Source organism: Debaryomyces fabryi, assembly GCF_001447935.2.
Source record: "Debaryomyces fabryi strain CBS 789 chromosome Unknown contig00003, whole genome shotgun sequence".
NCBI classification, from domain to species: Eukaryota; Fungi; Ascomycota; class Pichiomycetes; order Serinales; family Debaryomycetaceae; genus Debaryomyces; species Debaryomyces fabryi.
Window position 1 is genome coordinate 18,194 of NW_015385429.1, and position 24,581 is coordinate 42,774.

At 37.5% G+C, this 24,581-nt stretch overlaps 15 protein-coding genes across 15 annotated transcripts; 7 read left to right on the plus strand and 8 right to left on the minus strand.

Moving 5' to 3' along the window:
* Positions 1-106: 106 nt before the first annotated feature.
* Positions 107-1,675, plus strand: LAP4 (Lap4p; the record flags this gene model as incomplete). Its single annotated transcript, XM_015609051.1, has 1 exon — positions 107-1,675. The coding sequence occupies one exon, from the start codon at positions 107-109 to the stop codon at positions 1,673-1,675; it is 1,569 nt and encodes a 522-aa protein (XP_015470053.1).
* A 185-nt stretch (positions 1,676-1,860) lies between these two features.
* FAV2 (Fav2p) lies at positions 1,861-2,274 on the minus strand (the record flags this gene model as incomplete). The annotated part of the gene is made up of 1 exon (XM_015609052.1): positions 1,861-2,274. One exon carries the CDS (start codon positions 2,272-2,274, stop codon positions 1,861-1,863), a length of 414 nt encoding a protein of 137 aa, XP_015470054.1.
* Positions 2,275-3,041: 767 nt separating this feature from the next.
* Positions 3,042-4,898, minus strand: HGT3 (Hgt3p; the record flags this gene model as incomplete). The annotated part of the gene is made up of 1 exon (XM_015609053.1): positions 3,042-4,898. One exon carries the CDS (start codon positions 4,896-4,898, stop codon positions 3,042-3,044), a length of 1,857 nt encoding a protein of 618 aa, XP_015470055.1.
* Positions 4,899-5,412: 514 nt separating this feature from the next.
* On the minus strand, positions 5,413-6,867 carry SEC9 (Sec9p; the record flags this gene model as incomplete). The annotated part of the gene is made up of 1 exon (XM_015609054.1): positions 5,413-6,867. One exon carries the CDS (start codon positions 6,865-6,867, stop codon positions 5,413-5,415), a length of 1,455 nt encoding a protein of 484 aa, XP_015470056.1.
* A 332-nt stretch (positions 6,868-7,199) lies between these two features.
* On the plus strand, positions 7,200-7,562 carry AC631_00225 (uncharacterized protein; the record flags this gene model as incomplete). Its single annotated transcript, XM_015609055.1, has 1 exon — positions 7,200-7,562. One exon carries the CDS (start codon positions 7,200-7,202, stop codon positions 7,560-7,562), a length of 363 nt encoding a protein of 120 aa, XP_015470057.1.
* A 1,143-nt stretch (positions 7,563-8,705) lies between these two features.
* On the minus strand, positions 8,706-9,170 carry NHP2 (snoRNA-binding protein; the record flags this gene model as incomplete). The annotated part of the gene is made up of 1 exon (XM_015609056.1): positions 8,706-9,170. The coding sequence occupies one exon, from the start codon at positions 9,168-9,170 to the stop codon at positions 8,706-8,708; it is 465 nt and encodes a 154-aa protein (XP_015470058.1).
* Positions 9,171-9,375: 205 nt separating this feature from the next.
* Positions 9,376-10,293, plus strand: AC631_00227 (uncharacterized protein; the record flags this gene model as incomplete). Its single annotated transcript, XM_015609057.1, has 1 exon — positions 9,376-10,293. The coding sequence occupies one exon, from the start codon at positions 9,376-9,378 to the stop codon at positions 10,291-10,293; it is 918 nt and encodes a 305-aa protein (XP_015470059.1).
* A 102-nt stretch (positions 10,294-10,395) lies between these two features.
* On the minus strand, positions 10,396-13,242 carry SEC26 (coatomer subunit beta; the record flags this gene model as incomplete). The annotated part of the gene is made up of 1 exon (XM_015609058.1): positions 10,396-13,242. The coding sequence occupies one exon, from the start codon at positions 13,240-13,242 to the stop codon at positions 10,396-10,398; it is 2,847 nt and encodes a 948-aa protein (XP_015470060.1).
* Positions 13,243-13,566: 324 nt separating this feature from the next.
* On the minus strand, positions 13,567-15,609 carry AC631_00229 (uncharacterized protein; the record flags this gene model as incomplete). Its single annotated transcript, XM_015609059.1, has 1 exon — positions 13,567-15,609. The coding sequence occupies one exon, from the start codon at positions 15,607-15,609 to the stop codon at positions 13,567-13,569; it is 2,043 nt and encodes a 680-aa protein (XP_015470061.1).
* Positions 15,610-16,157: 548 nt separating this feature from the next.
* On the plus strand, positions 16,158-17,156 carry AC631_00230 (uncharacterized protein; the record flags this gene model as incomplete). Its single annotated transcript, XM_015609060.1, has 1 exon — positions 16,158-17,156. The coding sequence occupies one exon, from the start codon at positions 16,158-16,160 to the stop codon at positions 17,154-17,156; it is 999 nt and encodes a 332-aa protein (XP_015470062.1).
* Positions 17,157-17,487: 331 nt separating this feature from the next.
* Positions 17,488-19,794, plus strand: AC631_00231 (uncharacterized protein; the record flags this gene model as incomplete). The annotated part of the gene is made up of 1 exon (XM_015609061.1): positions 17,488-19,794. One exon carries the CDS (start codon positions 17,488-17,490, stop codon positions 19,792-19,794), a length of 2,307 nt encoding a protein of 768 aa, XP_015470063.1.
* A 134-nt stretch (positions 19,795-19,928) lies between these two features.
* AC631_00232 (mitochondrial 54S ribosomal protein mL61) lies at positions 19,929-20,390 on the minus strand (the record flags this gene model as incomplete). Its single annotated transcript, XM_015609062.1, has 1 exon — positions 19,929-20,390. One exon carries the CDS (start codon positions 20,388-20,390, stop codon positions 19,929-19,931), a length of 462 nt encoding a protein of 153 aa, XP_015470064.1.
* A 213-nt stretch (positions 20,391-20,603) lies between these two features.
* On the plus strand, positions 20,604-21,929 carry ECM42 (glutamate N-acetyltransferase; the record flags this gene model as incomplete). Its single annotated transcript, XM_015609063.1, has 1 exon — positions 20,604-21,929. The coding sequence occupies one exon, from the start codon at positions 20,604-20,606 to the stop codon at positions 21,927-21,929; it is 1,326 nt and encodes a 441-aa protein (XP_015470065.1).
* Positions 21,930-22,097: 168 nt separating this feature from the next.
* On the plus strand, positions 22,098-23,414 carry CDC13 (Cdc13p; the record flags this gene model as incomplete). Its single annotated transcript, XM_015609064.1, has 1 exon — positions 22,098-23,414. One exon carries the CDS (start codon positions 22,098-22,100, stop codon positions 23,412-23,414), a length of 1,317 nt encoding a protein of 438 aa, XP_015470066.1.
* Positions 23,415-23,482: 68 nt separating this feature from the next.
* Positions 23,483-24,466, minus strand: AC631_00235 (short-chain dehydrogenase/reductase; the record flags this gene model as incomplete). The annotated part of the gene is made up of 1 exon (XM_015609065.1): positions 23,483-24,466. The coding sequence occupies one exon, from the start codon at positions 24,464-24,466 to the stop codon at positions 23,483-23,485; it is 984 nt and encodes a 327-aa protein (XP_015470067.1).
* Between the last annotated feature and the right edge of the window lie 115 nt (positions 24,467-24,581).

The window sequence follows — 24,581 nt, forward strand, 5'->3', positions numbered from 1 at the left end:
TTGTACTACACGTGATAGTACTATAAGTACTTCCTTATCGTAGACCACATAGGGGTGTAGATGTAGAAAGAACTACAACGATAAGTGAAAAGAAGTACATAAAATGATGAATAAAGATCAGCTATGCTCGACGGATGATGAATTGACCACAGATGATGAATTTGAATACATAGAAACAGAACAACTAGGTGATACAAGCCAGATAAGCCAGCTCCAGAACGGGCTAGGGGATAATACAAAAGAATCGAATTACCAACTAGATGAATCAGCAGAGTTCTTCGAGAAGTATGCAGATAAATATTTGGAATTTACAGATAATAATCCTACCACATTCCATGTAATTGACTATTTCAGGACAATCTTGGAGGAACATGGGTTTAGATACATTGCCGAGGATACGCCAATAGGAGACGAGATATCGAAACAGGTCAATGAAGGCGGGCTCTTTTATACCGTGAGATCGAACTTGAGTATTGTTGGATTTGTTATAGGTGGTGAATGGGATGCAACGAGGGGAATTGGGGTTATTGGGTCTCACGTTGACTCGCTATCAATTAAGCTCAAGCCTATTTCCAAGCACAAGCGTATAAATGGATACAATATGCTCGGGGTAGCTGGCTATAGCTCGACTTTGACTGATTTATGCTTAGATAGGGATTTCGGAATCGGGGGCACGATACTTGTGAGAAAGGCAGATGGTACTATCACAAGAAAGTTGGTTAAATCGTCTCCCCATCCAATTGCAAAAATCCCCAAATTAGCTGAACATTTCGGGGAAGTTGCGGACAAAAAATATAACCAAGAAACACAAATGGTGCCTATAGTTGGTTTTGGAGAGAATAAGGAAGAACCCAGTGAGACCGAGAAAGCAAGCCCATTATATGAAAAGCATCCTTTGGAATTATTGCGGTATATATCTAAGATATCGGAAACGCCACTAGACCAAATAGTTGAGCTTGAATTAGAGTTATTTGATGTTCAAAATGCCACCAGGGGTGGCCTTTCTAGGGAATTTATATTTGCTCCCAGGATTGACGATAGATTATGCTCATTTTCTGCTATCTATAGTTTGATTGAATTTGGTAAAACTTTCAATGAAAACTTTAAAGAATATGATGGTTTTAATGCAGTTTTATTAGTTGATAACGAAGAAATTGGTTCGGGAACTAGAACGGGAGCAAAAGGTAAATTTCTAAACGCTGTTTTGGATAGGGTTATATCTATTAGAGGTAAGAAGTCATCTGATGCTAATTTAGTATTTGCAAATTCAGTCATACTTTCAGCAGATGTAACACATGCATTGAACCCGAATTTTAAACAGGCATATTTGAAGGATCATTTTCCTGTTCCAAACAAAGGACTCACAATCAAAATCGACCCGAATGGACATGTCATGACGGACACAATTGGTCTAGCTTTATTGGGGGATGTTGCACGTAAAGAAAACCAGCAGTTACAGACATTCCATATTCGAAACGATGGCAGATCGGGTAGTACTATAGGTCCCGCGTTAGCATGCGACACGGGTGCAAGAGTCATTGATGTGGGCTTACCACAGCTATCCATGCACAGTATACGAGCTATGTGTGGGTTCAAAGAGGTTGGTCTTGGAGTTAATATTTTCAAATCATTCTTCAAGCATTGGAGAAATTCTTACAACGAAATAGACTATTAGTAAAATTAGTTGTATCATTAAAATCATGTATTTAATTAAATAAGTAGAAATAAATGCTTTCCATTTTGGGTATAAAACAAATAACGGTCGTCTTAGCACGAGAACATAACATGCTAATCATTCCTTCATAATATCAGCAGCAAACCATGCCAAAAAAATAGGTATAGTACAAGATGTGAGTGGGCTTATATACAACCGAGGATAAAAGATGCTACAACAAATGATGAATACGCCCATTTCATCTTCATGTTTGACTTGTTGCCTTCACCCATGTTAGCAGATGTCATCAGACCGGTATTTGCGGCCAAGGATGACAGTTCACCAGAACCACTGGAGCTACCCGAGGCACTGCTCTGTAGCGTTAAAGTGCGAAGTGCAGAACTAGCTTTGAATGAACCTGTAGCATCTGCAGCTGACGATGAAGCAACCAAAATATCGTCGTTGGCACTATTACTTATCTCAGCAGCATCCTGATGCTGACCTTTACTCATGGATAATGAGGTGACTAACTGCAAGTTATCTAACCCAGTAGCAGAACTCATTTGGTCCGTAAATGAAGTTGTAGCAGATGTGTCTAAAAGCAATTCTGTATTAGCCATATTGTATATATTAACGATTGAATTCTAAGGTTCACTATTTAATAAGACTAGACTTCCATCAGTCTCCTTACATAAAAAATAGTAGATTTATACTTTATTTATATCATAATGACATCTTCGGCTGACACAAATCAGGTACGGTTTTAAAATTCAAATAAAAACATGAAAACAATGCAAGGGGTACAATCAATGACGTAACCAAAAGATATTCTGATTGTTTTGCATAAACAAACCGTTATAGAGTAAATTATGGTATTAAACTCCTCAAAGAGTTTGAGAATCTATGAAACTTTGCTACACGAAATTACATAACAATGTATACGGAAACTTCTTAGTTACGCTTATATTTAATTCGTTCCGTAGTTAATGTGTTATTCTGTTTGGGTGGTGTATGTTATAAGCGCGTCAAAGCATCGACATCAAAATCGCCTAGAGTAATATGAAACAATAGGATTGTATATTGGGGCTGCAAGACTGTACTTAAGTCGCAAAGCAATCTCTAAGCAAACATGTTTGTATACATTTAACAGATGTAACTATTTAGACTATTGTGCGACTGTCCTTTGTTCCTTTATTGTTACCAGGTGACAAATATATACAATACATGAAAAGGAGAAACATAAAATAGACGAGATTAAACCTACAAAAGTAAGAGATCATACGCAGTCAAAAAGTACAATTGTGTAGAATTTATAAAGAAAAATACGTAACTGATATATAAATCTATGTATTTGACGGGAAGAATTGAATTTGTAGTGTAGTAAGATTCAGTTATTCGAGAGCAAAGTACGTTCTTCGTCGATAGGTGGTGGTTTGAACGAATTTTTGCCTGAAATTGCACGGAAGGCCTTTTGGAATATGTTTGGTGTCTCTAATTGGCGTACTTTATACTTGAAAATGACATCGAAGGAAGGAGGTTCGATTTCCTGTGGGGGAACATTAGAGTCTAAGGCCTGGAGGTCTGATGGTACAGGTGGTGGATTACCAGTAATGAGGCCATCCAATTCTGGCTTGGTCTTTGGATTACGAGCAATTGAAGCTGGGGATTGGCGGAATGCTTCGTTAACTATGTTTGCATGATTTGGGGTTTCCACAGAGATACTAGTTCTGCGGACTTCGATACCACTATCTGCAGCCCCGTAGTTATTAATGGAAGTAGCAGATGCATTATTTCCACTGGATGCGCCTGAATGGAACGAGAAAATAGACGAGTTGTCATCAAATACAGAACCCATGTCTTCTAAGGTCAACCCTTTTGTTTCCGGAAATAAGAAGTGAACACATAAAAATGATAATCCACACGAGAAGGCAGATATCAAATAGGTTCTCCACTTAATAGTGTCCAATAAAATTGGGGTCATTTCTCCTACGATAAAGTTGAATAACCAATTTGTGGCAGTGGACATGGCTGCACCTTTAGATCTAACACTATTGGGTAAAACCTCATTCATCATCCATGGTATTGGTCCCCAACTTGCACCAAATGCAGCATTAAATATAATCACAGACACAACCACTATGTTTGGAGTGTAAATGTTATCAAGGAATAACGAATACGAAATTACCAATAATGGTATACCCATTACTATAGCACCAGACATTAATAATGGCTTTCTGCCCCAACCATCAACCAAATACCATGGTGGGATTGTACTTAAAACGTACACTATGGAGTTAATACCAGTCATTAAAATGGCTTGTCTACCAACCCATCCAGCCAGCTCAAAAATCATAGGCGCATAATAGGAAATCATATTAATACCATTTAATTGTGCAAACATCTGCGAAAAGCATGCAACAGAAAGACGCTTCTTATACTTCGTTAACATATAACGGTACGAACGTTCCCCTCCTTCCACTCTTGCAATGAGAATGTTTTCCTTAATATTTCTATATTCAGTTTTAGATAATTCGTCTTCCACATCACCATCACCATACAAATCAGAAATCACAATCATTCCTTCGATATCGTGATTATGATCTAAGAGCCATCTTGGAGTTTCTACGATAATGAACGAGCCTAAAAACAAAAGGGCGCCCATGATACATTGAATGGCTAATGGAGTTCTCCATGAATAATCGTTCTCTATAAACGAAAAGCCATAATCCACCCAAATACTCGTAGAGTAACCAATAATGTTACCTGTAAATTCTAAGCACGCATAAAATCCTCTATCATCAGGTGGACTGATCTCGGATTGATAACACGGAATAATAGTAGTCAAAAACCCAATTGCTACACCACTTATCAATCTCCCTACCCCTAAGTTTATAATATTGACCGAAAAGGTTTGAATCAACCCCCCCACTACGAAGATAAAAGAACCACAGCGTATAGTACGTCTTCTTCCGATGTGATCGCCAACTTTACCCGCAACAAAAGAGGAAAATAAAGCACCAATCTCAAGGATGGCAATCATCGTACCAACAGCTGCTGGACTTGGGTTTTTGTAATAGTTCTTGAAGTATTTGTTAGTCAATAACGAAGACATCAATCCTTGTTCAAAACCAAACAAGAAGACACCTAATGATACGAAAATCGACGTAAAATTAAGCAAACTTCTTCCAACAAGAAAGCTTTCTTTTATTTGAATATTATGATGCTGATTTGGATGAACGTTCATCTTGCATATACATCAATTGGGTGAGTACTGTTTATCTATCTGAAGTGAATCAAACATCAAGATATTTAGATCCCTTACAGTGATCCTTATGAACAATACACGACCGTAACCAAGAAACATAACGATACTATGAAACATGACATCAATGAACAACCAATATACAAATGGAGCCGGTTTCGCCGCCCTTAAGGGATCTTAATGCCGGTTGAAAGTTTATAGATTAGTCAGGGAGCTATGAAAATATGACTAAGACTTTTACTAATAAGAATAAGAAATTACTGCAAAATCTCGATCCACTGGTTGAATCATTCAACTCTGGTGGTCATGTTATTTTAACAATAGTAGAAGGTGAATTTAAATCAAATCTATGAACAGATATATGCTAACTAAACGAATTATAGCATTCAAAATAATAATTTAATATTGAGGAGTCAAACTAAAATAGTTCACTATATAATGTTATTTGTATGTAATTAGACTATAAAATACTAGTAATATAATAAAGTTTATAAGATTATCGAATATTGTTCAACCTGGCACTATTCATATGCACATTAATATCTAATCTATCGGCATCTTCCTCAATCTTTCCTAATCTCTGGTTTTGACTATCAACTTCTTTACCCATAGTTAAGGCCGAACTTTGCAACTTCTTGGAGTACAATCCAATTTGGTCCAAGTTGCTGGCCAATTCCTTTTCCATCTCGTCGTCCTCACTATCATTTTCGAATTGATATCTTTTGGCGGCTTCCAAATCTCTCTCGTTTCTATATTTTTGATGAATGTCGGAATTGGTGGCGTTTTGATTGATACCCTGCTTGATTCTCTGTTCACTCGCATACATTTCTTTACGGTTGGTGTCTCTGAGGTATTTTTCTTGTGCCTTCTCTGCTTTTATTTGCATTTCCTGTTGACGCAACCTCGACTTTTTATTAAATGGATTACCGTACGCAGGCACAAAAATCGACCTGTTGTATCTCTTCAAGTCTTTAACCTTCTGATCGGCAATTTTACTCTGAGTATCTGCCAATAGCAAATTCAGTTCCGCGTTATACAATCTTTCCGATTGTGACCCCAACATCCCGAGGGTGTTGGTAGCCGATGCATCAGCTTCTTGTGCCATTCTCAACGTATTTCTGGTGGAACCGACCGATTCCTGTTTGACGAATCTGATATCCTGCTTGATGGCTTCAACTTCTTCATCCTCTGAGTTCACCTGTTCCTGTTCTGGCAAATCATCCACATCAACATTCAAGTCGTCTTCTTCGGGTAACTCATTAAGGTCTAACGTCTCATCATCACCCATTTGCGTCCTCCTTATTGGCTTGGTAGATGTGTACACCTGGTTTGAAGGAATTGCATTCAAATCCAACGACTCTTCGTCGTACGCCCGTGGTCTTCTGGTGCTCTGTCTCGATGCACGAGCCGTCTCATTGCTGTACGGATCCGCATAACCCGTCACCGCCGTATTTATGGACTCGGTGTCTTCATTCTGTACCGCTCCATATGGATTTGGCTTCGACCCACCTGCTCGCGATGCCGACGCCCCTCCATATGGATTCGATTGCCCATTCCGGCCCCCAGCCCTCTCACCTCTCGCACCTGAACTCACTCCCCCATTTCCATATGGATTACTCGCCCTTTCGCTTCTGCTTCCATAAGGATTGGTCTGCGTGTCATATGGCGAACTATTATTACCATCCGCTGCCCCCCCGTCAGCTCCACCACCACCCCCTTGTTGTGCATACGGGTTGCTATTACCGTTACCATTATTCACATTAGCATACGGGTTTACCGGCTGAAACCCTGGTTTAGCATTTTGTCTCTCCTGAGCATAATTTCTGAACGCCCCAAACTTCTCGTCTCTGGTTTTGTTCTGGGACTTGGTAGTCACCCCAATATGCGCTAATTCGTCTCGAATTTCCCCCTCGGTGGGTTCCTTCTTCTTAAACATCTTTTTTATACCCATATTGATCACTGATATACCTTTTTGTTCCCAAGATTAACTATCAGATGCCGCTATCTTTAACCGCCCTAGTCGTATAGATCATGATAAAATCGCAAAGCTCCAGCCACCAAGGCCCCAGAGTCACGTGACATAATCCTCAGCTCTGTGATCAGAAAAAAGAAAAAAAATCAGACACAAGGGCCTGCAAAAAATGGTCTGTGCATTGTTGAAATAAGGCTCCATCCCCTCGTAAAAGCGGTGAACGGCTTAAATAACCAACACGGAGGAAAAATTGGGCATATAGAATATTATTATAATATAAAAAAAGGAAGTTGTATATATAAAAAAACCACATGGCAGTTCATTATTTAAAAGAAAGTCGTAGTACGATTGAGATCAAGAAAAGAAGGATAGAAAGTAAGGAAAATATAGATAAAATGCTTTTGAGTATGAAGAAGAATGAAGGGTTCCAAGAGTCAGGTAGAGTGCTAGAGAACGGGACGGTTATCAACAGGAATAGTGGGCTCGTTACACCTTCGATGAGTAACGATGCGAAGGATTTGCGCGAGATTTCGGGGCTCGGAGATGGGAGTGGAATGGATACCCGGGAGGACGAGTGTCCTTGTGGATATTTCCATGGTCCAGGGGAAAGCGGGCATCATGATATCAAGGCTGTTGGATTCACCAGCCAGCCATTGCTTCGGGGGCCAGATTAGAGGTGCTGAGGCGCAAAATAGAGAGTTCGATGCGATCCGATAGAGTGGGACAAAATGTAATGCATAGTGTCGGAAGTTGCTACCCAAGACCGGTAAGATTCGTAAGATTCGTAAGGTTCGTAAGGTTCGTAAGGGTGAAATAGCACTAAATGGGGTAGGTTATGGCTGATATTGGGGCCAACTGAGAATAGATATATAGAAAAAGTAAATTTGCAATGCTATTTTATTCGCCAGGCAGATTTGTAGTATGGTAAAAGCGGAATTAGAGTGTGGACTTGTAGAGTTTTGGTGTGGAGAGGAACGGTAGGCTAAATGTTGGAAAAACGTGTATGTGGAGTTTCTGCGGGCTAGAATACCACGACGTAAAAACATCGCAAATGCATTTGGATTGTTCACACCCACGAAGTACATGATGATATTCACTTCTGCAAGATCTTTGTTGATCTTACTTGCGATAGTACATTTGCCATGCTACATGTTTCGTGGTCGCAATTTCGCAACTTTCGCACCCAGTATCATGATTTAGTATTACACCTGAGCGTTTAACTGTTGATTGGAGTGACTGCGATGGGAGTAGAAATAAATAATCTTTAGTTTGGAGTTTAGAGCTCAACTCTTGATACAATTGGATGTATATTGATTCTGATAGTATACCGCTGCAAAAGAAATGATTTGAGCACCTATTTTTGAGGCACTTGACATATTTTTTCTTGTTAATAGGCCTTAGATACGCCTTAGCTACATATTGGAGCCTTTTGGATTCATGTAGCTAATTGCATTAGGGTGCTATGATGTTTGAATAGTCACTTGATCCAAGTTGTAATTGCGAGTAATGAGTCGGGCTATTTCACGATTCCCACCTACTAATGAAGTATCTTTTAAATTTATTACGCAATATAAAAATGTACATACAGACATGCCAGATTAACAAAAATAATTAATGATATAAAAAGGGAGAAAGAAGGAAAGATATTGGATGGCCCATGCTAATGGGCATTTTTCTAATTTAATAAATTTACAGGAATTTATCAGTTAGCTTTGACACTGATTATGATTTTTTCTTGCTTGATCTAGTTTACATCAAGGATTGGGTGCTTCATCTAGTTATAGATCCACAGCTCTTAATTTCATGAAATAAAATGCTTATTCTAAGGTTGAAATTTCCTTAACAACTTCGTCAAATCCTTCTCTATATTCATCAGTCTTGCTAGCATTTTTGCTGGATTTTCCTCCACCTGGAACAACCATAACACAAGATGTTGGTCTCTTGGTGGCACCTGCTGATCCTAAATCTTCTTTGGATGGAATGAAAACAAATGGGACTGAAGTATCTTCACACAATACTGGAATGTGCGAGATGACGTCTGGTGGTGAAATATCACCAGCAATGACAACCAATCCCTTTTCTCCCTTTCTCAATGCTTTAACAACTTCCTTGACACCTCTCTTGACATGCTTGGCTTTAGATGCCTTCTTAACGGTCTTCAAGACTTTCTTATTTAATTTCTTTGATGCCAATGGTTTAGCGAATGGCAAAACTGCCGACATTCTCTTTTCGTAGTTATCTTCAGCGTCTTCTGATTTAGAAACCTTTTCCTTCTTAGCCATCTTTTCCTATTTGTTTATTACTTGTATAATAATTTCTTCACCCAATGCTACTTGACTTTTCAGTATAAAAAAATTTCATCAAGCGATGCCATAGTAAAAGGAAATTACACAAAATCCAAAATGAATAACCCTGGTTATTGAACGACCAGCCTATCTATATCTACACTAGTTGTATAACTAATTTAAGCCAGACAGTATCAAGCTAATGGCACCTACAGATACTAGACAGCCATATAAGGCATCATCTTTCAGAAAGAGAAGACGAAATTTTTCTCCTTCGATTACATCATATTCAAACGAAGGGTTACTAGCGCTAGATGACCCCAAACCAAAGAACTATTCCACAAGTAGAACCAATGGACAAGATAACGTACCTGATGACAGTAAGGTGGTGAATAACTTGAAGAGGATGGGTGTGAAAGTCACAGTTAGTGAAAAACAGAAACAATTGAATATAAAATTCTTACTATGCACCTCAGAAGCAGAATATTTTGAATTTAGAGAAGACGAAATAAGTCAATATTTGAAAGAAAACTTTGGAATAAGTGGTATAGCATTATCGAAGCTGGTAGAGGGGGTGATAGATAGAATTCTTTTCGTATATGGGGATATTATCTCAATATCGAGAGCTGCAGTATACGTTGCGTTCGTGTTGAATGCAAGATTGAATAATTTGATTCCAAGTGAATCATACACATTAAAGTCTCCAAATTATAAAATAAACGTTCTTCTCCAAGGGTCATACAATGATGAGAAACTGTACTTGGAAATAAATAAAGTGGCTGATAATTGTGGATTGAGAGAATTCGACATATCGAGTCTTTTTAACTACAATAACAACCCACGTTTGATATCGGTACGATTGAAAGGTGATTTCAATTCCTTGTTTAATTTTCTTATGCTAACTATAGATGCATCATTTTCTTCAGCTCAGACGAGATTTGATTACAATGACGATTCTAAAATTAATCAGTTGAGAGCCGTTAGCGTATTTGATAATGCTGGCTTGTTTCAAGTGCAAGATATCAACAGAGGAGTATTAGATGAACATGTAAATAAGGCGCTAGAATATATCTATTCGAAATCGTTTCTTAAACCTACCTCAGAGGTAGAAAAAGAATAATTATATAAATAATACACGAACTCATACTTTAGCCTTTTTTTATTAAAAACTATGAAACAATAAAACAATATAAAAATATATAGTCAGAATTAAGAAGCTCACTCAAACACGAGCAATGTTAGCCTTTTGGGCTTTACGAGATATAGAAGCCACTCTATCACCTAATGATAATGCTAAACCTTGACCCTTAGATCTAATTCTAACATGACCGATGATTGGCCCATCACTTTGTTTTTCAATACATAAGTTAGCTAATGCATCTTCGCCGAATGATGAACGAGAATATAAATTGGCTGACAAAAATTGACATTCTTCGCCAATAATAGCACCCGGAGTTAAACAGTTCATATTTGTACCCTTCATCATTTCTTCCAAGTAATCCTTTAACGAATCCATTTGTGCTTTGATAGTAATCTTGTTTTCCCATTCAAATTCATTCCACATCTTACGGAATGTACTTTCAGTGCATGTTGCAGGCTTAATGTAATCCATAATATCAACATGAACATCATTCAAAATGACTATAGTTGAATCATCTGAGTGTTGACCATCATATACTATGTTACCAAAAATAACACCTGTATCTGCTGAAGTAACTTTAATAGTTGTTTGGATTTTGTGGAATCCATGTGGACCAATATTAGCAGTTGCAGGCTTATCAACAACTTTCAAATCACCTAAAGTAGCAAACTCAACGGATAAATTACGTAAAGTATTTGTCGTTTGATTTACCAATAAAACATCCAAGACAACATCATATTGATGAACTTTAACAAAGGCCTCTGCATATATAGGGTCCGAAAAACCTGTTAACTGTAAGATCTTGTTTAATCTGGAGGATAAATCTTCTTTCTTTAAATCACTACCAGCAGCTAAAGAAAGATCATCCAAGTTAGAATTACGCGTTGTATTATTTTTATCAAATTGTCTGAAAACAATAGAATCGTCAACTTGTTCAGCATTTGCATGGAAATCCTTGGCTTCAGCTTCAGCCTTCTCAAGCTCAGCAGTTTCTATTTGAGATTTGAATGCATCCTTAGTATCATCTAAGAAACTACCTTGTATTAATTGGCTATCTTCTTCATCAGTCAAGTATTTTACACATGAGAAAATTCTGTCAGCAGAATCTTCATCAATTTTCTTAGCAACATAAGATGATTCACCAACTCTCAAAATCGACACCATGATCAAGATAGCTTCTGCTTTTAATGCATTTAAGTATTTTTCTTGAGTAGCATTACGCTGTAACCTTAATACCAATTTAACTAAGGTAGAGGCTAAAACGGAACCCAAGTAGAAATCACCCTCTAAAATGAGTTTACGAATAGGTGGTCTTTCCTCATCAGTTGAGGATTTCATTTCTGTGGTCAACGCGTTTTCTGTAGCGTATGTACCATCAGGTAAAACAACCGGTCTTTTCTTAGGCTTTTGAACAGACCCATTTGATTCATCTTCTTCATTATTCTCATTACCTTCTAATGATTTCTTTTCACTAGCTAATATTGGAACTTCACCAATGCTAGATCTGATATATCTCCAAGCTTCTTGGACTAATTTATCTTCCATACAGTATTCACCAATGATCCATAACGAGCCGCGGAATACTTTACCACTTTTAACAGATGGTAAGGCCTCAATTAATCTACTTAATATAGATTGTCTTAAATCTGGGAACTTTTCGACAACCTCTTTAATGAAAGTTATGACCTCATATGCTGCAGCTGTACTCAAATCACTCATGGATTCTAATAACAAGTCAATCACATTTGCTGCAACTTCAACGAATCTGATAGCCAATTGGTGAATAGCATTAATTAATAATTGTCTATATTCTGAATTCTTATCTTCATTGGAGGAAGAGGTTCTTTGTAATTCTTTCTTCAATAATTTGACAACTTCTTCGACGTTTCTACTAGTGATAAATTGTAATGTAACATCAATAGCTTTTTTACGAACATCTAAATCTTGAGATGATAATACACGTAAAATCTCTAACGACAAATCTTGTAAGACACTAGGATGAAGCTTATGGAGTTCTTTGATTCTCTCTAAGGTAATAATTTTAACATTATTGTCAGCCTCTTTAGTTGCCAATTCAATGAACTTGCTACCAGCTAAGTAAATTAATTGTGAACTGGATGATAATACGGTTAAAGTTGTAGCAGCTTCGTAAGTAACGACATTAGACGAAGTACTTTCAATTACTTCAGTTACTAATTGTGCATATTGCAGTTTTAATGAAGGATTCTGAATTGAGTCCTTTCTAATAAATTCAATAAATGCCAATTGTAACAATGGATCTAACGTTTCAATAATTGAAACATTATCTTGAATGTATTGTAAAGCTGCTTCTCTATTGAGATCACCTAAACAAACGAATGCATTTCTTTTACAAACAGCATCAGATTCTTCATACAAAAATCTGTAAATTAATTCATCTGCATCGGGAGCTAAATGGTCTGAAACTTTATGAATTGAATAAAGGGCAAAGACAGCGTTTTTTCTCACGTACGCATGACGGTGTTCAAGACATTGACGGACGTTGGGCACTAAAGTTTCCAACAAATCAGCCTCCTTTAATTTGCATAAAAATCTTAAAGTATTACCTCTGATGAATTCATTTGGATGTTGTAAATCACGTTGAATGGAGTTACAGACAAGAATCATTTCTTGTCTCATCTTTCCATGATCATCCAACTTTGGACACACTTCCCAATAAAAGTATAATAACTTTTTCAATTCCTTGTTTTTGGAAGGCATTACAAACCTAATGATATGCATCAATAAGTCTTGCAACGGATCTCCATTGAGCATGGTGATTAAAATACGTTTCATTGTGTTGATCTTAACATCATCTTTGCTTTTTTCCAATAACGTTTTGAACTCATTAACGGATGTTTTAGCAGCCGTATTAGGCTCATAGATCAAAGTATATCCTATGTCAGCCATTTCAATTCTATTTCAACTCTTGTTAGTAACTATTAATCAAAATATTTTATGTTGATCGATTCGACAGGGTGTCACGACTACTTTCCGAAATGTGACAAATTTAATTCGATCTTCACACTATTGCTTTCAATTAATCAACACTTACTAATATACAGCTATTAAATGCAATAAATACTATGAATAACCAAAAAGGATCGATGCTTTGAATTCAAGTTGTGCTAAGCAGTGTTACTACGACGTGTTGAATTTTTGGTAGATCAAATATTTGAACAATCGCACGACCGGCATATAAATACTCTATATTATACAGTAGATAGGTTCTATTTAATCGCTATCAGAGTTATCAGGGTTAGCAAGTACTAATCTGGGCTTGGTATCATAGTCATTATAATCATTATTTCTGTTTCCTCCATCGCCCATAAAATCAGTCTCAAATTCAGTAGATGTTTCTTCATCATCATTATGTAAGTAGCCTGGATGTTGATAGTAACCACCGATCCCAATATTGAAATCGGTAAGACTATTAGAAGATGAAGATCCAGGTGAGGATGTAGAAGAGACGGATTCGGCTCTTTTTGAGCTGGGTAATGTAGACGAGGAGTCACCACCTGTATTAATACTCTGCAAGTCATCGATAGCTTTTCCATACGAGCTCTTCCTTAATAGTGAACCACTGGGTGTGACATTAACACTTGAATCTGAAGACTTAACCGCGCCAACAGACGATTTGTTTGTACCAATGGTCAGGTCAGTACCCGACCTGCCTAATGATTGTAAGCCAACAGGGCTCTCATCGCCATCATCAACTTCAGCAGCTAACAATCTAGGTTGCAAATGTCCATGCTTTAATTCGACCCCACTAGTCTTTTTGTTTCTACCTTGAACTCCTCCAGCGAGTCTCAAATAGCGGCCATTTGCAGCATATCCAATTCTATTGTCGACAGGTAAAATGCCTATAGGCAATTTCCATTTACCTGGAGGAGAATCATTATACGCCGTACCAGCACTCCTACGAATAGACACAACATAGTTTGACCTCTCACCTTCACCTGGCTTTAAATCTAATGATTTTTTGAGCTTTGACATATTAACACTTCTGTAGGAATTGGCACTCCAAATAGAACTTACCGAACTAGACTTTCTATGATGAGATATATTTGATTTTGCTGGAGGCTTTGATCTTGAATTTGGATCGTACGTACCTGACTCTAATGGTACCGGGTTCAGAGGATTACGATTTGGTTGCATAGTTCTAATAAACGAGCTATTTTGAGGAGTTCTCGTTGAGGAAATAGAAGTCACTGTATTGCTCAGCGATGCTGCTGCTTGATATTCATTTTTTCTTTGTGAAGGTATGCTGTGACTTGATCCAAATGTTTCAATACTCTTCAGCTGTGCATAGGGCTCTGCTTCACCTTGTGAGTATATAGACGAATTGATGGATGTTTTTGAGTCGTTTGGAATATTATGATGGTAGCCTGGAACCAGGGCCAAGTCTAAGCCCACCACACTGCTTTCAAGCGTGGGGCTCTCCGGCAATGAATCTATAGGATACGGGACTTGCCCGCCTTCATGCTCATGATTGTATTCCGGCGTATCGCTTGGGGTAGCACTTGCTTCATCCAATGATTGTTCTTGCGTATCTGTATTGCATGATATAGATGATGATTTCTGGGACTCATTATAAGAACGAGTGTCTGAAAAATACGAGGGCCCAGATTGATTGGATCTTGATATAGATGATGATTTATGGGAATCATTATAAGAATGTGAATCTGAATAATAAGATGGCCCAGATTGATTAGATCTGGATACTTCTAATGCGTTTGAAACATTTAGGCCCGGTGTTATCGATGCTTGGTCGTCAGCATTATGTATATGATCATTTGGATCCATTTGTGTCATTGGCTCATTATTTACTAGCATACTGCCAATTTCTTTTTCCAAAGTACCTATAATATTATTCAAATCCTCCTTGACCTCTTCTCCATACCTATTTGCCGATATCTTATTGACTGGCGGCTCTACGGCGAAATTTCTGTCTGGTCCACGGTCGAATTCTTCCGCCATAGGTGGTGGAGGTTTCCGTCTTGGTGGACTCTTAATGGGCGCCAAATTCACCGGGGCATGGCTTTGCGGTGGAACATGTACTGATGGCGCCAGCCTATGGGGGTCTAGCGTTGACCTACCGGAATTATTGTGCAAAGGTGGATGTGACAACGGCTTTGTTTGCGCATGTCTCAGTGTAGAACTTCCATTATTATCAAGATTCCCATGTTTAACATTATGTCCTGGCTGTACATTAAAGATGGACGAAATTCGGGACCCAAATAGCTTGGATGATCGTTTATCCTTATCACTTGACATATTTTATTGATCAACAAGGTATTTACGTCGTTAATGCAATTGTGCACTCTGCATTAAACGGAAATAACAGTAAATGTTAAAAAAATTCTGTCTTGATTGACGCGTGTGAAGTACCTTTAATCTAGATAGCTATAGCAAGTGCTTGTTGTTCCTTTGATACACTAGAAATAAGTAGTTTTCATCATAAAAGGTCCATTTCTTCTAGACTTGAGAAGTTAAACAATATTGTATATACAGGAAGTATGTTAGTGATGAAATTTTCATCGAGACTAAGGCCCATTCCTTGAATCATTGATTCTTTATATCGAAAGATCAAATATGTCTACTACTTGTATGTATAATAGGTCAATTAGACCCTATGAATATGGCGAGACAGTTATTAACATTTCTAAATAGCTACAACACCTGATTATACTGTCGCAAACTCAGACGTTGTGTCTAAGTATAAGACCGCCGGAGAAATCTCCAACAGAGTTATAGCTCAAGTTAGAGCATTGGTTAAAGATGGAAGCAAAATTTTTGATCTCTGTAACAAGGGTGATGAATTGATGACCGAAGAGTTATCCAAGATTTACAATTCCAAGAAAACGTCGAAGATTGCTAAAGGGATCGCATTTCCAACATGTATCAACCCAAACCACATTCCAGCACATTTTGCCCCACTGAGCGAAGATGATGAGGCCAATTTGACTTTAGCCAATGGTGATGTCGTCAATATCATGTTAGGGATCCAAATTGACGGATTTCCATCAATTGTTGCCGAAACCATGGTTGTTGGCGAAAGCAAGGATCAACCAGTCACCGGTGTCAAGGCTGACTTGTTGCACGCTGCATGGAAAGCATCCGAAGCAGCAATTAGAACTTTCCAACCAAAGAACAGAAATTGGGACGTTACCAACATTGTGGATAAGGTTACCAAATCGTACGATTGTGTTGCTGTTGAAAGTATGTTGACCCACAATCAGGAAAGAAACGTCTTATATGGACCTAAAGAGATCATTCTTAATCCAACCAAGGAAAACAAGAATCAAATGGATACCTTCAAGTTTGAAGAAAATGAAGTTTATGGTTTGGATATCTTAGTGTCCACATCTCCAGACGGGAAGGTTAAGAAATCGGACTACAAGACTTCGTTATTCAAGTTGACTGGTAGCTCTTACGCCTTAAAAATGAAGTCTTCTCACCAAGTATTGGGTGAATTCAAAGAAAAGTCTTCGGGTCCTTTCCCTTACAACATCAAAAACTTAGAAGATATCAGAAAGGCAAGAATGGGATTGATTGAATGTGTGAACCATCAAGTTATGTTATCCTACGATATCATGACAGAAAAGGAAGGTGAATATGTTGCTCAATATTTCACTACTTTTGCTATTACTAAGAATGGTATAGTTAAGTTCACATCGCCATCTTTTGACCCTGAATTATACAAAACTGAAAAGGAAATTAAGGATGAAGAAATTACATCTTTAATTTCCCAACCTTTGAAGGCTGCCGCAAAAAAGAAGAAGAGTAAGAAGACTGCTGCTGAGGGTGCCCCATCCGCATAAGTGTTCAATGAAATTTCCACATCAAACTTCAATGAGACTAGAAAGCTAGAATGTCAGTAGCTGAGTTATGTATCGTATTAGGCCTAACATCTAGTATATATAGGTAAATTTTATAATGATTTAGTTAGTATAACGTGAGGAAATAATCTTGAAAATGTATTGGAGCGCGTTCAACAATCTGACTTCAACATGCAATATTAACTATTCTTTTAGCTATTTGGAAATTAATTTAGTACGGTTGCTTGATTAGATGTCTCAGCTACCTATAGACCTGTTCTTCGAAGGGTCGTCGGCATCATCGTCGTCTGAACAATTATCGAAATTAAATAATATGAGTTCCACCAATGAAGATCTATCTAAAAATGAAATGCCAGTAATGAACAATATCCAAATACCAGACTTAGGACCAGAGACTACAGATTCAACCACTCAAATAAACAATTTTTTGGAATCAGGGGAAGGATTCAATCTGGTTTCATCGTCTGGAGACAATGAATCTAGCACAGTCGTTGAGAACAATGATTCTAGTTCCAAGCCAAAATCCAAGATAAAACGAAAATCACCAAGATTAGGGGTGAGAAGTAATAATGGGTCGAAGAATTCAATGATGCTAGAGAGTAGTCCTGTGATTGTTGAGGCTAAGGGAACCGAAGAACCATCCGATAGTGGACCTCATGGCATAGTACAGAGAGGAGGAGAAAAAGTTTTCATAGAACCGAAATTGGCAGAACCACATCCAGCGTATACTGGATTACCGTTAGAGTCGTTTCCTAATGCTAAGATAAAAAAAGAATCGTTATGGTCAACTAGGGGCTTATCAAGGAAATCTAATAGAGTGAACGGCACTAATAATAATAGTAGTAGTGGTGTTTCAAGAGAATCTTCGGCACCAGTACAAGCAAACGAAACAGAAAATGATAATGAGTCTATTGAACTGGATTACAAAGCAAGCCTCCAAACAAACAAATCCGAAGAAATAGCCAAAGAGAGTGATATAAGGCCGCCACCAAAACGAGGAAGACCAAGTAAGAAAAGGGGTAGACCAAAGGCAGATGCTACTAAAAATTTAGCAAGAACACCAAAGCAAGCAAAGGCTAAGAATGAAGAGCCTCTGTCATTGAGGTCATCGAAAAGGATCAAAGTCATTTCCCCCAAAAAGACGGCAAGTACTAATCTTGCCCCTTCTTCAGTCACAGATAGTGGTGTCAATACATACTCAAACGATGATCCCACCAAAAATAATGATGATTTCTGTACAACTTGTGGTGGACCAGGGGTATTTATTTGTTGTGAAACTTGTCCAAAGTCATTTCATTTTACATGCTGTAATCCTCCACTTGAAGAATGCCCCGAAGATAATTGGCATTGTCAAGAATGTGTCCTAAAGCAAGACCCAGGATCCAAGAAGACATATAATCATATGGGAATATTCGGTCAGTTGCTAAATCAACTGGAAGGTAGAAATCCAAAAGAATTTCAATTGCCTAAGAAAATACGAGATAGTTCGTTTATCGGCGTAACTACAGGAGAAAATGGGGTTTATCAGGATTCAACATTTAAGCCAGAAATATCTTATACTAAGATGAACGAATATCAAATTATCGGGTTCAATAAGAATAATGATCTTGATGTTGATGGTTTGTACGATAAAAATGGAAATCCATATTTATGTCACAAATGTGGATTATCAGGGTTGAAAGGAAAAACGCTAACCCATTGCGATTATTGTCCATTAGTTTGGCATATAGATTGTCTCGAAGACCCATTGTGTATCCCTAAGACTTTGGGTAGTAGATGGAGATGTCCAAATCACTTCGAAGAATTATTGCCTGAAGGACTCTTTAGTAGAAGAAAATTCAAAGATATGTCAGTGCTTGATATATCATTGCATAGTCACTTTTTGAAAATTGCTTCGATGAATAATATTATTATTAAGCACAATGATCAACAATTTTTGAAAGAAGATATTGACAAAAGTGTCCCGTTACATGAATACATACAATACGAGACAGAGGATTTTTCCAGATCATACATCACTGAAATGGAAAAGGATGAACCAAAGGAAGTTAATAGTAACACCAATAATAGCGATGACATACATCCAAATTTCAAAATCCCTGAATTTTTTCAAAATTATTCAACACCACTAGGAAGCACAGCTAGGGCTTCAAAACGATTAAATAGAATAATGACTATGACTAGTGCGGATGACGATGGAAGCGAAGCTCGTGCATTTATTTACAGGGTTCCAGAAAAGCTGATATTGCTTGATTTTGTCTCTAAAGCGTCAAAAAATAATGAGACTAATGTCCTAGAGACCAAGAAAGTCTCGACAGATAAGAGAACCATACTTGAGACTATTGATGATTATGAGACAAGAGGTAGATTAGAAGGATCCAACCAAGAGGAAAGGGATACAGTTGACAGCTTAATCCTGATAAAATCGGAAAAAGACCATAAGAAACCAGGATCGAAGTTTAGTGATCTAGTCGCAGCCGCTCTAGAATCCGACCAGTTCTCAAAGAATAACGAAACACCAACGAAGCTTAACGATGAAGAGATATCCGACTTACTAGATATCAAGAGACTCGTGGAATTGAAAGGAAAAGAAGAATTATTAAAATTTCTACAGTCATAATGCATAACCTTCTTTGACCTCAATGATAGACTCATTTATATACATAGGTATTAATTACTTTATTAATAAATACACAACTAATGAAATTTTAACTCTCAAAAACAGAATATATACATGCGATCTCGTTGAATCATTTAAATGAAGTTATCTTGTTGTGGAGTAGCGATAACTGGGATTTCCTTCTCTGGAACTGGGGATGCTTCGGTCACCTTAACAACTTCTGCAAGAATGTCACTCACTTGTCTATCAGCACAATCTATTTCGTATTTGTTATTGGCATTGTCGTATACAACTATCTTGGATGGGCACTTAGAAATATCTTCTTTTGTCTCAGTGTTGATCCTAGTAAGAATAAAATTGACGTCTTCGTTGTGAAATTTTAATGTTGGTAAGTGATTTCTCCAGAACTTTTTCAACCCAATAGCAGATCCTGAAACGTTCTGCTTTATTAAAAATAATTCAAGTTTGGTGTACTTTGGATTGAATCTGAATGCGGTTTCTGGAGTACCAGCAATGTTATTTAACCTAGTGATTTGTTTCAATATTCTTGAAGATGGCAAGTTCTTGAACATAGCACAATTAGAAGTCTTACTCATCTTAAACGTCTTTATTTTCCTTCCCTCTGGTCTAAGATATTTTATATATAAATCTCTAATAGCCTATGGTTACCGAAGTGAAAAAAAAATCAAATGTTTGCACACACACGACTCGAGATATTTATGAGTAACTTGCAGCTTGATTGACCGAAGTAAAGATAAGGAATTAGTCATAGTGAAAAACACGTAGTAGACTTCCATAAGAAACTGAAAATGCAGCTATACGGTATAGGAAAACAATCTATTCGGTTTTTGTCGGATAAGGCTTCTAGGTTTGTTCCAAAAGGTGGAGTATATCCAAAAGGATTCGAAGTAGGAGGAATCCATTGTGGTGTTAAAAAGGACGGTAAATCGTTGGATTTGGCAATTTTGAATAACACACACGGAAAATCAGCGGTAGCTTCAGCAGTGTTCACGACGAATAAATTTAAGGCTGCACCTGTTCAGGTATCGTCGAAGATCGTCAAAGAGAAAAAGGGAGAAGAGATCAATTCATTGGTGATTAACAGTGGTAACGCCAATGCGGTCACAGGTAGTCAGGGTATGAAGGATGCTCAAGATATGATTACCGTTACTGATGCTGCGTTGGGGAATCCTACTAATTCGACGTTGGTTATGTCTACTGGGGTAATTGGGAACAATTTACCTATCAGTAAGATTTTATCAGGAATTCCCCAATTAGCAGGTGAAAACTTGGGTAGTACTCATGAACACTGGCTTAAATGTGCGCAGGCAATCTGTACTACTGATACTTTTCCAAAGTTGGTCAGTAAGCTGTTTGAGCTTAACGGCCACACGTACACGTTGGCTGGTTTGGCAAAGGGAGCTGGTATGATATGTCCAAATATGGCCACATTGTTGGGTTTTTTTGTTACTGATGCTCCTGTTACTGCATCAGCTTTGGATCAGATTTTGAAGTTTGCTACGGACAGATCGTTTAACAGTATTTCAGTCGATGGAGATATGTCTACCAACGATACAATTGTTGCCATAGCCAATGGTGCTGCAGGTGGTGAGCCAATCGACAATTCCTCTTCTAGTGCTGAATCTTTTGGAATATTGCAGCGTGAAATTACTGGATTTGCTCAACAGTTAGCACAATTGGTTGTTCGTGATGGAGAAGGTGCTACCAAATTCATCACCATCAGTGTAAAAGATGCGTTGTCATACGGCGATGCTAAGATTATTGCGTCATCTATCGCAAACTCGTCATTATTTAAAACTGCGATGTACGGTAATGATGCCAACTGGGGACGTATTTTATGTGCCATTGGTTATTCACAAGTGAGCTCGGGTGATTCTATCAACCCAGCTAAAACGAATGTGTCGTTCATTCCATCCGACGGTTCACAGAAATTAAAGTTACTAGTAAACGGTGAACCTGAAGTTGTAGATGAGGAAAGAGCCTCGGAAATTCTTTCTGTAGAGGATATCGAAGTTGAAATCGACTTGGGTACTGGTGGTGGTCAAGAATGTAAGTTTTGGACTTGTGATTTAACCCACGAATATATTGCCATTAATGGTGACTACAGATCTTAAGCGAAATTCAAGATCACTGGCTTATTCACTTTTAATTACTGTGCATAGAATAAATATTTACTGTAAAATGAATGTAAAAGTCATTAAATAGTGATTCGCGTGTTTTTGACGGAATTTTAATTGTAGACAATGAAGCTTTTCTTTCAACTATTCATAAAACTAGGATAGATGAGTCAATCTGGTTACGCGTGTTCTATAGAGGATCTCCCAGATGTCACATTCTCTACAAATCTTAAGATTACGAAAGATATTTACTGTCTCGGCCTTTTTATAAATATCGCTGCTACAGGACCATGCAGATTATACGTTACTGATTTCACTACCAACCCACGAGTATCTAATCCTTTTTTTGAGAGCTATTACATCGAAGAATTTGAAATTCCCCCGGAGCAAATATTCCAAATTGATGTATATCAAGAGAAACTACAGGTTTTAATTAATGACTATGAAAGACGATACAAAGAGCCATTATTTGAACAAGATGCAAGACCACCTTTCAGAATTTCAGATAAAATGTGCATCCTTAGGGCAACAGTTGTCTTAAAGAAGTTCAACAACGTCTTAGAGGGCAGAGCTAAAAGCATACGTTTGATAAATAAAGAAGAATTACTAGATAATGAGAATTTACAGACGTTATACGCCAACATTTGCAAATTACCAAAAGAATATTTGAAAGAAAATTTGACCAGAGCCAGGAATGTGATTCCGGAAAGACATTTAGGACCAATTTTGCCTTCCTTTGAAAGGAGGAGTCCACGTATTAATGAACATAGTGAAGTAAATGTAAAAGTTGATACTGAATCAGTAATACATGATTCACAACCACGAGAGACATACGTAAAGACAGAAGAAGCAACAGAAAACATGATCCCTGATACATTATTTCCGAATGACTATTCGAATACGGCACAGCAATCACTAGACGCTGATACATTTCAACAAGAAGATGAAGCGGAACCTGAAAACGCAAACTCACATCATGCTACCTATTTACAACAACCACACTCACAAAAGGCGTATTATTCATTGAAACAACTTAATGATTATCACAGTTACGGAATTGATAATGAGGTATATAGGGTTAAGGGAAAAATCCTTGGCTGTAATCCGAGTGACTGGTCGCAGATTTGCATTAAGAAATATGAGCATGAAGCAGAAAAGAATAAGATAGTTTTGAGCGATCCTTATATCAGGAGTATGGAAATCATATTATGTGATCAAATACCTTTAAACGGCCAGGAAGAAATCTTATTAGACTCTGATAACTCAATTACCATTGTATTAGACCAAGCGCAGGTTTCGCAAGCATTAAATATTGAAGCTATCGAGCTAGCTTATACAAAAATCCCTGACTTGAATAAAAAGTCATTTACTAATGAAGTAGTTGAATTTGAATTATATAAGAAATTGGTGAATATCAACACCAACAATCAATTTCTTATTTGGACTGCTAGAAATATTTCATTTGACGCCATAATGAAGTAATGTCATTATGTAGGTGGACCATATGTATATCTAATTATAATTTATTTAACTATAGCAAAGTCTAAGATCTATGAAACTGAAGAAGAGTTTTGAATTGGGGCTTGGGGAGAAATACTAGAACTATTTTTCGATTTGATTGAATTAGCTTTACTCGCCACTCGACTAATCGTCAGAACTGTATTTTTAAATGTCTGCATGCTTTTATCAATGCCGGAATAGTATCTGGCTGCTTCAACAATTGGCCAAGGGACGGCTCTAAAGATTGGTAAGAAATTTCCATAGAATGGTATTTTAATCTCTCCTCGCCTGCCTAATTCTATTGCCGAAATAACATTATCTGCAACGTATTTGGGATCTAATTCGGGCGCAAGAATACTAGAAGGTGTCTTGACACCATCGAACATGCCCGTTTTCAATTGGCCAGGACATATCAATAGGGTTTTAATTCCTTTAGGGTTTATAGATGGTGGGCCTAATTCGTAGGTCAAAGATTCGTGTAATGCAATTAAACCAGATTTCGATGCACCATAAGCACTTAGACGAGCTGGAGACATGTATCCCAACACCGAAGCAATTGTAACTATATAGCCTCTTTGCATAACTAACATATCAGGTAAGAATGTTTTTATAGTGTAGAAACTGGACATCAAGTTGATTTGGATAGTCCTTTCGATCTCATCGTAACTCAAATCCAAAAGCGTTTTTCCGGTAGTAATGCCAGCATTATTGATCAAGATTGTGATATTCCCAACCTCTTGCTTTATCTTTTTCTGACAACAAATAATCTGTCTTCGGTCACTCACGTCGCATATGTAGTAATTAACTGTTTCAATTTTTTCTACCTCCTCCGGAACCTTTATATCAAGTACCACCACTTTGGCTTTTTTTGAAACAAGTTTCTTAACAATTTCTTTTCCTAGACCACTTGCCCCTCCGGTGACCAATACTAGATCTCTCTGTGGTTCAAAATAGTTTCCTATAAGGGTATTGGAAAGATTTCTATATTGCCTATTAAGATGATAAAATAATATCGCAAGCATCGATTCATTCATTATCTATTGGTCAACCTGTAGAATATGAAACAGTAGGGCCTTGGATAAGAAGAGCATATATATTAGGTCCACAAGAATAGATGCAAAAAATCTGATCTTGTGGTTCCATATAGAA